This window comes from Gastrolobium bilobum, unplaced genomic scaffold (genome assembly GCF_033153095.1).
Source record: "Gastrolobium bilobum isolate Gb01-03AN ecotype WA unplaced genomic scaffold, APGP_CSIRO_Gbil_v1 utg5265, whole genome shotgun sequence".
NCBI classification, from domain to species: domain Eukaryota; kingdom Viridiplantae; phylum Streptophyta; class Magnoliopsida; order Fabales; family Fabaceae; genus Gastrolobium; species Gastrolobium bilobum.
Genome location: NW_026900063.1, coordinates 64,054 through 78,826, shown reverse-complemented (window position 1 = coordinate 78,826; position 14,773 = coordinate 64,054). Strand labels below are relative to the sequence as shown.

At 35.5% G+C, this 14,773-nt stretch overlaps 2 protein-coding genes across 2 annotated transcripts; one reads left to right on the top strand and one right to left on the bottom strand.

Moving 5' to 3' along the window:
- The first annotated feature begins 1,956 nt into the window (after positions 1–1,956).
- Positions 1,957–4,300, top strand: LOC133295175 (uncharacterized). Its single transcript, XM_061493971.1, has 2 exons — positions 1,957–2,332; positions 3,160–4,300. Exons 1-2 carry the CDS (start codon positions 2,257–2,259, stop codon positions 4,005–4,007), a joined length of 924 nt encoding a protein of 307 aa, XP_061349955.1. The 5' UTR covers positions 1,957–2,256; the 3' UTR covers positions 4,008–4,300.
- A 193-nt stretch (positions 4,301–4,493) lies between these two features.
- LOC133295172 (pentatricopeptide repeat-containing protein At3g26782, mitochondrial) lies at positions 4,494–6,622 on the bottom strand. The gene is made up of 2 exons (XM_061493969.1): positions 5,648–6,622; positions 4,494–5,537 (listed from the first exon to the last, which is right to left on the bottom strand). Exons 1-2 carry the CDS (start codon positions 6,620–6,622, stop codon positions 4,494–4,496), a joined length of 2,019 nt encoding a protein of 672 aa, XP_061349953.1.
- Between the last annotated feature and the right edge of the window lie 8,151 nt (positions 6,623–14,773).

The following is a 14,773-nucleotide window of genomic DNA, read 5'->3' as shown; positions in this document are numbered from 1 at the left end:
ACTCTTCCAAATTAAGTTGTATAATGAAAATTAAAAAAATTATTTCATTTAAAATTAAATATCCTTATAGACAATTAAAATATTTTACTTCATTACTTAATTCTACTATATCAAAATCTGCAAATTTAATTTCTAAAATATTAAATCTACTTGATTGTTAAATGAGTTGTTCTATGTAGGGGAAGCAATTAGCCCTACCTTTATTAAAAAAGGAAATATCAACAAGGTTTTCTCATTTGATAAACTTTTGTTCATAATGATAGTATAATTTGAGTTTAAATTTAAGATTTTTCATGGACAAAAAACTTGTAATTCTATTGTAACTCATTAATGATATTATTTGATTATTCATTAAAATAAGAACAACCACTCTTCATCCTAAATTTCTTATACTGAAAAAAGTATAAAAAGAAATATAAACAACTGAGAAAGAAACAAGCACTGACAACTAATATAAAAATATTTAATTTCTTTAACTATATATATATATATATATATATATATATATATATATATATATATATATATATTTCTCTTTTCTCATCTTACATGGGATAACATTTCTCATGCCATAAATACAACAAGTGGTGGGACCTTTTATTTGTTAAAGAAAAAATAGGATAATATGGAATTCGACATCTCAGAACATGAAAAATTTATCTCCTATTACATGAAAAAATGATTTTCATATATATATATATATATATATGTGTGAATTTGTATAAAAAGCTATGACGTCATACTACACAAATAAAATTGATTAGCATATGAAGACGTGTGTTATTTTATTTTATTATTTAAAAGCACTGTGTTGCATGTCCAAATGACATTACCTTATAAAATGTCGTATTTTTTTTTTTTTTTTAGCTTTTTGACAAAGCAATATTGTAAGATTAATCACTCAAACAATTGAACAATTTCTTTGTCAAAATCTGTTTATAAAACAGCTTAAGAGAGGACAGAGTTTGATAGAAAAAATTAAATAAAATCTATTTATACACCTAAAATTACAATTTTTGGTGTTATAATAAAATATTTTGGCTTTTGGGTTTCGTGTAAAAATCCTCTCCTCAGATCAGACAGATCTAAGCAAGATTAATTGCATTGATTTGTTTATATCATTAATAAAATGTTCCTTGGTATACTTTTTTTTTGTTTGGAAAAATTTTCTCGATAATTTTCATCTTCATTTTTTACTTTATTTTTTCTTATTTTCTCTTTTTGATTGAATGATAGAGGAAGGATTAATAAAACATATGAAGTTAAAAATTTAATTAAATACCTAAAGGATTCATTTTTATTTTTTTTTGCAATAAATGCAGATAAATTATCTCCATTGAACTCAAAATGATATTATTTTGAAACAAAAATCAATGTGTTTTTGTAATTATAATTTGTTCTAAGGTTATAATAATATTTATCATTATAATTTTTTAATCTTTCAACTCAAAACGACGTTGTTTTGTGAATGAATGTGAATATCTTATCTGCATTAAATGTAGAAACATTAAAGCCATAGTTAAATGATATAAAGATAAAATTTATATAACTACACCTAATATCTGTTTTTTAGTCTTATTCTTGTTCATAAACTTTTCTTGCTTTATCAAAAAAAAAAGTTCAAATTATTATTTAGCATGCTATGTTTTCATATTAAGATATTGGAAAATGATCGATGTACAAATTTTTTTTACAAATTTTTACAAATTACACTATGTATTCTTGGAAGTACATAGTGTAACCTAATATATTTCCGGAATACATGTAATTTGTAATAGTTTGTAAACAAAAAGTTCGTAAATATAATCTTCTCGTAACACATTTATTTACATAAAGGGTACGACTAATTACTTCACCAAAAAAAAAAAGTGAAGGGTACGACTAATTAAGACTACAGTCTACAGATTCCTCCATATCAATAATTGATTGTGTTGTGACCTATATACAGCAGCAGAGTCATCAAACTCATTAGTTAATACGTATATTTTACAGAAACCAAAATTAAAGTTAACGGAAAATCGATCCGCAGACTAATGAGTAATAATGAGGACATTTCATTAAAATAGTAAATTGGAACCAAAGTCACGGAGAGCAACAATAACTCTCCTTTAGAATGCGTTCAAATTTGACAAGGAATCTGCTTAACGTTATCCTGAGTTTTTCAAATTCTTTACTTGCTTCTTTACACTAAACCCCGTTGTCCCCACTTGGTCCTCTGATAAATTATGTTGCTCTGTGGTGATAACACATTTGTTCATGGAAAACAAAGATCATGAATCATGGAGTTCTGCTCATATCCATCGGTCTCAATGGCTTCAAACAACCATATCAGGTCTTTCTCTCTCCCTCTCTCTCTCTTTCTCTTGGGGTCATTCACACACATGCACATGCATGCACGCTGAGGTTTAACAGTTCTGCAGCATGTTGCACGCTAAATTTCTATATAACTCCTTTTTAAACAAGTTGTTAGCTTTGTTTGACTTTGCTTCGTGGATTGAAAAGATATAATAAAGTTGATTATGATAAAGTTGGCTACAGCATGGGGGTGGGTGTGGCCGTGTGGGTTTGAAGAAGGCTAGAAAAATATAGCCAAAATGTTTGAAGTCATTAGAAACTGTCCCTCCAGAAAAGTTCATCAAAGGTTTACTGCACCTACATATAAAATATATAAAGGGTAAACCGTATGCACAAAGTTTCTCAACTTGAGACATTAGGGATGAGGTGCACAAAGTTTCTCAACTTGAGACATTAGGGATGAGGGTTGACCTTCCATCACAAGGAGCAACTTTACAGCTACTCCAAGACTCTCGCCCGTATATATGCTCTACAATATTTGTTTAGTATTATATAGCCAGAGGTAGAGTAAAAGGCAGTAAGGGCATCCAAATAACAAAAATGCTGCAATCGACCCTTCATGTTCTGTTATATCCTGTTAATAAGGTCTCCTAATTAGGCATTTTGGCCCCTTAAAATCTGTTGACCTTCTATACTGGGAGACCTCTCCTATCCAAATTTCTGGGTTTAAATCTGGGACGTCCGGCTTATTTGTAGGAGTAGCTCAAAGTAAAGCAACACATGATTGGAATCTTCACAGGGTCTTTGACTAGTTATTCTTCTGTTTTCACTCACAACCTCCTGTACTTTTTGATTAATTTTTAGATTTGGATGAGAAATTGGAGGCCATGATGGCCATTTTAGAAGGTGGCAATTCTCCAAACCAAGGACACATGCATTGCAAATGGACAGAAGACCTCAAACAGATGCTTGAAGAATTTGGCCAATCTTACCGTGTTTTAGCCATAACATATAACCAGCTGAAGTCCAAAACATCTCATGGTACCTTTCATTCAATATCTTTATCATCTTCAAGTACATCAAAAACCATATGTGCTATCTGCAGCAAAAGAGAAACAGGTAACTTAGAGAATAAAGAACTCGAGGAGGGTTGTAATTGCCATCGAATATCTCTCATGGAGTGTTCTGATATCAAATTTGATTGTACTAACCTGGATTCTGAGCTATTACGCAAGCAAGAAGTTGAATGCCATGAACTGTTATCAGCTGACCCATGCAGCATAAAATTTAAACCAGAATTTGAATGCAGAGATACTCAAATGGAAGACAGAATGACAGAATTTTCCACCAACGAAAATGTTTTTATGAAGATTGAAGGTTCGGAATTAAATCAGAGAATTGAAGATCCATCATTGATCAATTTCAAATTGGACAACAAGTGGTCAACGCTGAAATATCAAATTACAGAACTTACAGAGGATAATCAGCAACAGTTGGTAGAGTTGGTCCAAAGAAATGAGGAAAAGAGAGAAACCATTAGAAGGCTTCAGTTAGAGGTGGAAGCTTTGAAGCATGAGAACAAGGCCCTCCAGATTTCTTTAAAGCACTCCAATGCTGATTCAAAATGCGACCAACCACAGATATCAAGACCAGGACCAGGAGGAATATTTATGGGCAAGCTCTTCGGAGGTTGCTCTCCATGTATGTTGTAGACTTTACTTTACATCCTCACGGTCTTGTGTTCCACACAAGATCGTTTAGTAATTCTGGAAGAACTTTGCTATGATATACTTTGAGGTTTAGTAAGCAAATGAGAACTTGTTGTACTGACGGAAATGTAGGTGCAGAAGAGTTTTATTTCACGCGTCCTTTAACAATTTACGATGCTTTCAAGTCAAAACAGCTACCTGTATGCTGTTCGCAGTTTGTTTTATGGTGCTCTAGTGGTAATGCAATAACATTATATATTTGAACTGGAAATAAGCCATCTAGAAGACCAGATGAAAATCTTTTCATTATTCTTAAGAGAACTAATTGATCCACCATTCATTCCAAAGCAAACTAAACAGCGAGATCAAAACAGATATGCACCTTCACAAAGGTAATATATAAGATACGTGCATCAATCAGGCTTTGATGATGGAGAAGTAGTGAACACCTAACACCATAGATTCTGACTCCCTTTATTTCAATTTTTGTCACCAGTATTCCCTACATGAACACAACCCATCCTTGAAATGATGAAATCGTTTTGAATCTCTGACAACAATTTCTCGATTCACTACCTTGGAAATTAATTTAATTGCAAGGTGGCAGTCACCACAAATTCTAAGATTTTTTATGATCTGGATTGTTGACCCAGGAACTGAATTCATGATTCCAAAGGCAACGGCTAGTTTCTCACTGTGAACTCTTAGAACCATTCCTTTCTCTTCCTCTTCAACATCATGAAGGACTGATGTTACATTTGGCATATAACCAAGTTCTTGCAGCTTGACATTTAATTTCTCCAAATACTCATAAATCTTCTCATGTTGAGGATGCTCTTTGTCTCCAACTAAAAATACATGTATCCTACCTTTAAGTTCAACTATACTAAATCCAGGAGTTTTAAGCAATCCGTGACTCTTCATCAATATTCTCATCCTCTCAACATCGTCCCATCTTCCAGCATCAGCATAAATATTAGAGAGTAGTACATGGTACCCACAATTACTTGGATCTAACTCAAATAGTTTTCTTGCAGAGATCTCCCCTAGTTCCACGTTCTTGTGAATCCTACAAGCCCCAAGAAGGGAGCCCCAGACTATAAAATCAGGTCTAACGTTCATTTCCTGGATCAAACCATAAGCTTCATCAAGATAGCCAGCACGCCCAAGGAGGTCAACCATGCACGAATAATGCTCAATCCCAGGTTCAACACTAAATTCACATTTCATTCTATTAAACCAATGCCAGCCTTCTTTCAATAGACCAGCATGGCTGCAAGCAGCTAAAACTGACACAAAAGTAATGTAATTCGGTTTGACTCCAGATCTTATCATCTTGTAGAAGACTTCCATAGCATCTTTTGCACGTCCATGCATTCCATAACCAGCAACCATAGCAGTCCATGACTTAACATTCTTCTCTTTCATGCGATCAAATGCCTTCCTAGCCATCTCAACTCTCCCACATTTGCAGTACATATCAACTATAGAAGTACCTACAAACACGTTATCCTCCAAATCCATCTTTATAACCTATAGTAAAAGAAAACAGCTAGTGAGTGAGACTGACCTAGGCCCTATCTAAATATGATAAATAATTAAAGCCAAAAAACTGGAACTGTGGTGTGGATCCAGTAATATACCTGATCATGTATGCACTTGCCTAGCTGGAGAGCTCCTGAATTCGCGCAGGCTAACAACACTGCAGATAATGTCACAGCATTATATCTGACCTTGCTTCTCTTCACCATATCACTGAAAACATGCAAAGCCTCTGATGATAATCCATTTTGTGCATATTCAGCAATCATAGAGTTCCAAGAATAAGCATCAAACTCATCCATCCCATCAAACACTTTCCTAGATACACCCATCTCACCACACTTTGCATAAGCATCCATCAAAGTATTCCCAACCCCCAAACACCCCTCAAACCCCCTCTTAATCACGAAACCATGAACCCCTTCAGTCACACTCTTCCAACACACCCGAGAACAAGCCGAAAGAACAGAACCCACTAGAACCGAATCCACAAAAACATCCTCATCCTCAGACCCCACATTCCCAGACCCACTTTCCTCAACCAACAACTCCTTAAAGAGGCAAATAGCTTCCCGGGCATAATCATTTTGGACATAGCCAGCAATCATGGACGTCCAAGAGACCACATTTCTTTTGGGAATTTCATCGAACAGGTTTCGTGCATCTTCCAAGTGACCACACTTGGAGTACATATCAACGAGCGCAGAAGAAACGAAGAGGTCCGATCCGAAACCAAAGACGAAAGCTTGCTGGTGGGTCTGCTTCCCCGCGCGGAGATCCGAGAGTGCAGAGCATGATTTGATGGCACAGGGGAAGGTGGAACGGTTGGGGTGCAGAGAGAGCTTGCGCATGGAAGAGAAGGCGCCAAGAGCCTCCACGGAGTCGCCACTTCGAGCGAGGTCGGCGATGACGGAGTTCCAACTAGAGACACTGTTTTTGTCCACGTATTTGTCGAACATGCTTGTGAGGTTTACGTTTTTGGTTGTGGAGTGTCGTCGTTTCTTAACACAACATGCTGCACGACCACGACCATGACCATGACCGGTTGAAATTAATCTCAACACAAATGAAATCATCATAAGCTGTTGTCGCCGTGGAGTGTATTCTCATTTCTTGTTCGTTTGTTCGTTCATCACGTAATAAATTATGCTATTTGCTAGTATGATTATTTTACTTAAAAGGGTGTATATACGTTTTTTACGCAAGATTTGAGAAGAGAAGAATGTGACGTGGCATGTTATTTAGATTTTTAAAAAAATATATCGATTTTGACATCTGCTTTTTTTTTTAAACAAATTTTTGACTTTTTTTTGGCTTTTACTTTTTATTTAAATCAGATATCCGAACAAACTTATTAATAAATGTGTTTTTTTTTTCTAAAAAAAAAAATAGTTTTTGGCTAAAAAAAAACTCATTCAAACGAAGTCTAGGATGTAATAGATGTGTGGTGTGTTTTTGAAGCTTCAAAAAAGAGCTGCTTTCAATGTTTTTAACAAAGTTATAAAAACCAATCCGATCTTGATTGGTTGACCCGTAAATTGGATCCCCAATCAGTTGGGTTTAGGTATTAAACGGCTTATATATTTGACCCAGTATGAAACCACTAAATCAGTCCTGAATCAGGTTCAACCGGCCCTGAATCGATTTTGTGAAATTTTGGACAAAATTCTTGAAAAATAACACTAATGAGATTCAAACCTAGAACCATATAAATTATAACTTATAACACTTACTATTAAATCAACTCTAGTTATTACTTATTAGTTAGAATGATTCTAATTTTACATTTGTTATGGACCAGTTAAATGGTCCTAACTTTCACTTCCCACTACATGACATGCACTTCATCACTCTCTCTTAACTTCTCTCCACTACATGTAACTACATACTAAACATTGCAGGACACCACTAAATCATATGCTAAACTATCCACAATGTGCATAATATCCTTAGTACACTTCATCTATATATGCCCCTATAGCTAATAAGGGGACTATCTCATAACTTATCTTATATGACGTTACATACTTGCATTCAAACCAAGCTATCACATCGATACCAAACGATATTTATCCCATGTTGATGTTCATACAGAACATTTGACACTGTCTATGGAGAATCGGTAAATTTTGATTCCCGCCCTACTAATGTGATGAACATAAAGAAGGCAGCCCCGTCAAAGCCATTATGATCGATGAACAACACTGTCCAATCCACCAATGCCACAGCCGAGCACAACCCTTTGCTGCCCTCCGGGTTTGGGTCTTGCTCTACAATCAAAATTATTTCATCGTACACGCATCAACAATAACAAAACTGTGTTGGGGGTTCGAGCACTCAAGAAAAACATATAAGTGACAACTTTCTTTTTCCTTATTTATAAATTAACTACTCTTTGCAAATATTTGAAAAATAAGCATGAAGGGGGAAACACGATAAGCAGTTACCCCCAAACAAGTACCATGTTCATAGCAAGACAACACCATACTTTCGAGGTGCACTTTTCACAAATAGTTCCATAAATTCTGGCTGCACGTTCTTAACATATTCCAGTAAAATTTCTCTCCTGTTCTTTGACTGGTGATTTCAAAACGTATAGTCACACATCAGAAACACAACAGATAAATACTTAAACAGTAAACACGATTAGATACTGGATACTTTTTCTGCAACAATTTATTGAGTATTCCTCGTTTAATTTTATATCTACCAAAATTATAAAAAATAACACTGAGGCACTGATCTCCAACCACAATAAGTAGTATGGAGGCAAACATGATTTCTAGTCATGCCCGATAACCACTCCGACATGTCCACTTTTTGATTCTATCTATACCCTATGCATATCCTCTCCACTACCCTATTCCATAGGCATTCCTTTCACGAGTTATAAATTAATTTTTATGTTGAAATAATAATATATAACATTAAAAATTAATACTTTTAAATTTTATTTCCTAAATAAAAATAAAAATGGGGAAGGGGTAAGATTAAAACAGGACCAGAGTGCTATTGGGGGTTTTGGAGTCGCCAGCAGGGTTAAAAGTGTCATTTTTGGAGGAATCATATGCTTTAACTCTTAAACATGATCATTTGTTGCTACGATTTTATGAATTTTTTTGTTAATACGTTTGTGGCTTTTTTATTTTATACGGGGGTTGTAACAGTTCTACATCTCATTTTTTGCATAAAGGACAAAGACGGAGATTCATCAGAAGTCGGGCAAGTAGTACAAACTCATAACAACTACGAGCAACGAATAATCTGGAAACTGGAAGCAATCACAAGCTGAATTTTCTCGGCATTTATATCCTTTTGCACAACATTAAACACTATTTGATAGGCATGGGGGTTTTACTTTCGTCCCGACATTTCGACTTCGCGCAATACCGAGCTTGGGGCTTATGTTATGGACAAGTTAAATGGTCTCGACACTCTCCACTACATGACATGCATTCTACCATTCTCTCTTAACTTCTTTCCACTACATATAACTACCTACTAAACATTGCATGACACCACTAAATCACCTGCTAAACTATCCCTAATGTACATAACCTCCTAGTGCACTTCATTTATATATGCCCTCAGTAGCTAACGAGGAGACTATCTCATAACTTATCTCAGATGACATTACGTACTTGCCTATCACACTGATACCAGAAGATATCCATAGTTCTGATACCAGTCCATAAAGTTTGAACCTGTCAGTTTGTTCGTATCGAGTATTGAGCGCAGTGACAATGGATTAGTCATACTAAAAACTGAAAAAGATGTAAAGATGGTTTTTACAACTCCTTGTCACTTAGTTGTGCATCTCATGCAACCAACCTAGCATTATTACCCTAAGCACATAAGCGTGGCTGAGCCTGCAACTTATGTCTCAGTTAAGTATTAACCAGCACCCTAAGTGTCTAACACTTCTAATACTACTCTTACTCAACGAAACAGTGGGTCCCAACTGAGCTGTGGAGCACCACTATGTAGAGGAGGTTCGAGTAATATTGGTGGTGGGAGGTAATCATATGCTTAATAATTTATTCCTTTAAGGGTTCTTTTTATTTGGGGTTTGTTAGGTCTCATCAAACGCATTTATATTATTATCATGCTAGTCGTTATCCTATGTCAAACATCTATCGGATTACACTAGTCGTAATTGGACATGCATAATAATACATACAAACACGATTTGTCCAATTCATGCATACTAGTCGTTCAAAACATAAAAGCATACATGCATATAAAACAGTTTTATTTGAGATGGTCATAGTGCTCGTGCATTTGTCCATCTTGCTTCTCAAGCATCAGCTCCTCGTCGTCTATAAGCCACTAGCCTAATTCTCTAATTACATATAATTAAAGAAACTCCAAAACATCTTTGGAGGGACAAATAATAAAAATTCAAAATTCAAATTACAACTCTAATTAAAATAGAGCAAAATTACACATTAATTTAAAATTTGAAATTCGAATTTCGGGCACCATGACCATCCCCTTCCAAATTGCACCTGAAAATTTAAACAACTTGCAAGCACATAATATCAAATATTATATAAATATTTCTTCACATATATTTTGATAATTTAACAATTAAAATATCAAAACAAGAATCAAAATTCAAAAAATTTCCAATTTTCTCCCAATGGTAGATCACAAAAATTAAACCATTTATTCAACCATAACTCATATGGCCGAACCATACATCATCATATACAAAAATTTTATTAAATAAAATCATGGAGAAAATAATGCATTTGAATATTCACATCATGGCAGAATCATATTCCCTTTTCAAAAAAATGTTTCTTTTGAAAACTTTCACAAAGAATCAAAACAAACAAAACCATGAGGTCATGTAGATATATGAACACCATAATCATATTAAACATGTTCATAAAAAAAAATCCACATGCAAAGAATTAATCTTTAACAAAAAGACCTTTTGACCGTGAGAAAATTAATTTCACAAACAAAGTACCATCACCCGCCGATGGTAAAGCGACCGGGCTCTGATACCACTTGAAAGTAAAATGGCCTTGAAGGCCGTAGCATGTGAGAGGGAAAAACAAAATTTTTCATATGCGGAATTACACATGCAATCAAGAATCATGTTTTATGACATGTGATGTTACCTTTGTTTGTGAGTTCAAAACTCCAAGACGATTAGTGTTAGGTTTGAAGGGTTCAAACCCTCTAACGTTGATCCACACCACCCACGTCAAGATGCAAGAACGCTTTCTTGAAAGCCACCAATTGACCACCACAGAGAGGCTTGCTATGCGCTCAATAGGTGAAGAAGGAGGCTAGGTATATGTGTTTAGAAGAGTGAAGTCTCCAGCATGAAAATTTCACAAGAGTGGGAATGGTATATAGAAGAATTGACTAGGTTCTTTTGAAAAACCTTAAGGAGGAACTTGTTGCAGATCTAGCAAGTGTACTAGTCGTACAAGTAATAAAATAATGAGTAACGATCGTTCCCACATAGATTTGTATTCAAACACCAATGAACCATAGAAAACTAATTTGAATTAAACAAAGGTTTGTAAAAATCATGAATGTTTTGTCACCAGAAAGTTAATTTGAAAGTAAATTAATCTAATACTAAAAATTTGAATTAAGATTTATAAAAACAAGTAGTTAGTAAACAACTTTCCTCAACAATAAACTCATGTAAACTGATCATATGTTGAACTCTTTTTCCTGTGATGTTAATCAACCTTTTACTTATCCTCAAGATGTAATCCCTTACTACCCTGATAGATACATTAATCAGAAACCCCAATCCCATGGTGATTCATTTCTTAATACATGCATGAAATACTAAGGTCTTAAGATTACATCAGAACTATAGTATCAATTCCTTGAGTACTATAATCCTGATGATGAGATTGTCAGATATAGGAGTAGTGTAAACATTCCTGTTCTACACTCCTCCCTTAGTAGAAAGAATTGAATCAGAAAATCTCATATCAACACATGAAAAACACTTCATCATATTAATCAAACATACATAAGAATATCATTGAGTTCCATTGAATTCAGACTACAATGACTCTACTCAGACATAACTAAGGAAGATATAAGAGAATAAAGATCAAACTCCATTTCCATGTAGTGAATCTTCAATCTCCAAGTGCAATTACAATAAAAAACTAACTAATACAAACACTAAGTACTAAAGAAATTTAGAGAGAAGTCAGATCAAAGAATCTGATGTAGGAGAGAGAGAGAGAGAGAAACTCCAGATCCTCTAAAATGTGAAGGCCTTTGCCTTATATAGTTTTACAATTTAAAACAAAAATTTAATATGGGCGCTAAAACGTTCAGAATGAGCGTTTTAGCGTCCATGCTTGACGGATGCCCAACTGCTTTCAACTAACCTGAACGCTAAAACGTTCATGAATGGCCGTTTTAGCGCCAACGCCTTGTGAATGCTCAACTGTCCTCAACTGACTCCACTGCTAAAACACTTGGTTTAGACGTTTTAGCGTTGGAGACCAGAGGCTTTTTCTAACATCAGGGCGCTAAAACGCTTGTTACAGGAAGTTTTAGCGCCCAAGACCAGCAACTTTTCATCCTCGGAATGCAGCTGCGCGCTAAAACGTTCTGTGTGGACGTTTTAGCGCTCAACATTAGGCATTTTTCTCCTCCTCAGAATCTTCTTCCTTCTCCAGTTGCCCTTTTAGCTTGCTTTTCCTACAAGAACAATACAAATTCTCAATAAAGCTTCTTGAACTTGTAGTTGAGGACATTCTAGGACATTAACCTCTTTTTCCATCATTTAATCACACAAATTGATACTAATTCATGCTGAAAAACCTGATGAACTTAGGGTTTATCACAATTCCCAGATTTGAATATTGCTGTCCTCAGCAATAACTTTAAAAACAGAGAAGGACTTGAAATTCCTACAAATGGAACTTATGAGGATGGATTTGAATCATGACAGATCAACATTCCATGATACCATCTTACAACCAAGCAATCTATTATTTCCCATGACTTGCCCAACCTCATCATATGACTTTCAACAGATCAGTAAAGATGAAATACAGATACTTTCAACACAAAACACCCCCTCACTAGGAACTTCTAAAAAATTGTGAGAATTAAACTCTTTTGCACTCTAGTGTTTAAGGATGTACTCATCACTCAATCTTCACTGTACTTAAACTACCATAAGCTTGCCCATCTTCTCACTTTCCACAGTGACACTGATCCATAAAGTAGATCAAAAGAGACTTTGGTGGTATGGCTTGGTTAGGAATAGGATTCTGTATAGGAGGAGGGAAGTGTCTTGGCATGAGGTTTGGCTAAAGGTAGGATTTAATGTTGCAGAAGGGTTCAGATTAGATGAATCAGATTCAGATAAGAGGAGAATCACAGTTCAATTTATCTATGTGCTCCTTAATCCTTCTCATTCTCTTCTTCCTTTTTATTCATTCTTTTCACCACATTTTCTACAACTTTTCTTTTTCTTAAACTTTCTTCCTCCTTTTCTTTCTAACACTTTGTGTTTTTAATTCCCACTTTTCCTTGTTTCCTTTTCTTTCCCTTTCCTCAACCAAGCACTTTGTGCCTTTACTTTCTTTTTCCTTTTTATTCTTCTTTTTCTTCAAATTTCCAACACTTTGCATTTTTATACATTACAGAAACACCTTTCTCCACACAGAGATTTCCCACTTTTCCTTGTTTCCTTTTCTTTCCCTTTCCTCAACCAAGCACTTTGTGCCTTTACTTTCTTTTTCCTTTTTATTCTTCTTTTCCTTCAAATTTCCAACACTTTGCATTTTTATACATTACAGAAACACCTTTCTCCACACAGAGATTTCATCCATTAACCCTTTATCTGAAACATGTAATCTGAAAACTGGGATAGATGCAGGCTCTTGATTTTATCAATAACAAACTCAGGCTCAAGGTTTTCATGCAATGGGAACATTTGGTTCAAAAGAGAATGCCTCAATCAACTCTACCTTATAAATCATGAACCATTTCAAGCGAGAAACAGAGCAAGTTCTAGAGTTAATCATACAATGAAGTGCTCTCTGAAAAAAAATTCTGTATAGGCTCAATTCCTCACAGTTCAGAATCCATGCTTGACTACCTCTATATACATCAAAAATGATCTCTCTACTCTTCACATAGAATGAGTCATGCAATCATGTCATTTAAGAACACATGCAAGGATTCAGGATTGTATCCTAGAATTTGATCAATCATGTAAGACTCTTAGGGCCGAAAAAATAGCTTATGTCATGGATGCTGCATTACCCGTAGCTCCTAGGGAAGGGGAAGATGGGTTCGCGAAATTTGATTTCGAGGCCCACAAACAGCACATGGATGACAATATGTTGACTGTCTGCATCATGTTGGCATCCATGTCACCTGAACTACAAAAGCAGCATGAGCATATGGATGCTCCCTCTATTGTCTTACATCTCAAGGAGTTGTATGACATTAAAGGCAGGCATGAGAGGTATGAGGCCTCTAGAGAATTGTTCTCATGCAGGATGTCTGAGAACGTGTCTGTGAGCAGTCATGTTCTTAAGATGATCGGGCTCATTGAGAAGCTAGGAAATCTAGGCTTCGTGATGGATGTCGAGCTAAGTAATGACTTAGTCCTGACCTCGCTTCCACCTTCCTTCAGTCAATTCATTATGAATTACAACATGCATGGGATGCTTGTGAGCTTGCCTGAATTGTTAAGCATGTTAACAACTGCTGAAGTGTCTATCAAGAAGGATAGAACACATGCTCTTCTGATTGGTGGGCCTAGCAAGGCAAAGGGTAAGGGAAATGAGCCTATGAAAGGAGACTCCCTTAAACCCAAAGGAAAACCCAAGAAGAAGAAAGGAAAAAAGAAGGGTAAGAGTGCATCCAAGGACAAAAACGATGCTGAGTGCTTCCATTGTGGCAAGAAAGGCCATTGGAAAAGGAATTGTACAGACTACCTGAAGAGTGTGAAGGACAAGAAGCATGATGATGCTTCTACCTCAGGTACTTTCATGATTGAGATAAATTATTCTTGTGCTAATCCTACCTTATGGGTATTGGATACCGGTTGTGGTTCTCATATCTGCAATATGTTGCAGGTGATTAGGAGCCCAAGGAGATTGGAGAGAAATGAGGTGGACCTCCGCGTTGGCAATGGAGCAAGGGTTGCTGCTCATTCTGTTGGAGATGCCGACCTTATTTTGCCTACGGGCCTTTTATTGCATTTGAAT

What these genes read in the sequence shown, in the direction of transcription:
- LOC133295175 (XM_061493971.1), top strand. Translation starts at nt 2,257, where the DNA reads ATGGAAAACAAAGATCATGAATCATGGAGTTCTGCTCATATCCATCGG. An exon ending in GCTTCAAACAACCATATCAG is followed by an intron (nt 2,333 to 3,159) that starts GTCTTTCTCTCT and finishes ATTAATTTTTAG; the next exon opens with ATTTGGATGAGAAATTGGAG.
- LOC133295172 (XM_061493969.1), bottom strand. Translation starts at nt 6,622, where the DNA reads ATGATTTCATTTGTGTTGAGATTAATTTCAACCGGTCATGGTCATGGT. An exon ending in GCAAGTGCATACATGATCAG is followed by an intron (nt 5,538 to 5,647) that starts GTATATTACTGG and finishes CTTTTACTATAG; the next exon opens with GTTATAAAGATGGATTTGGA.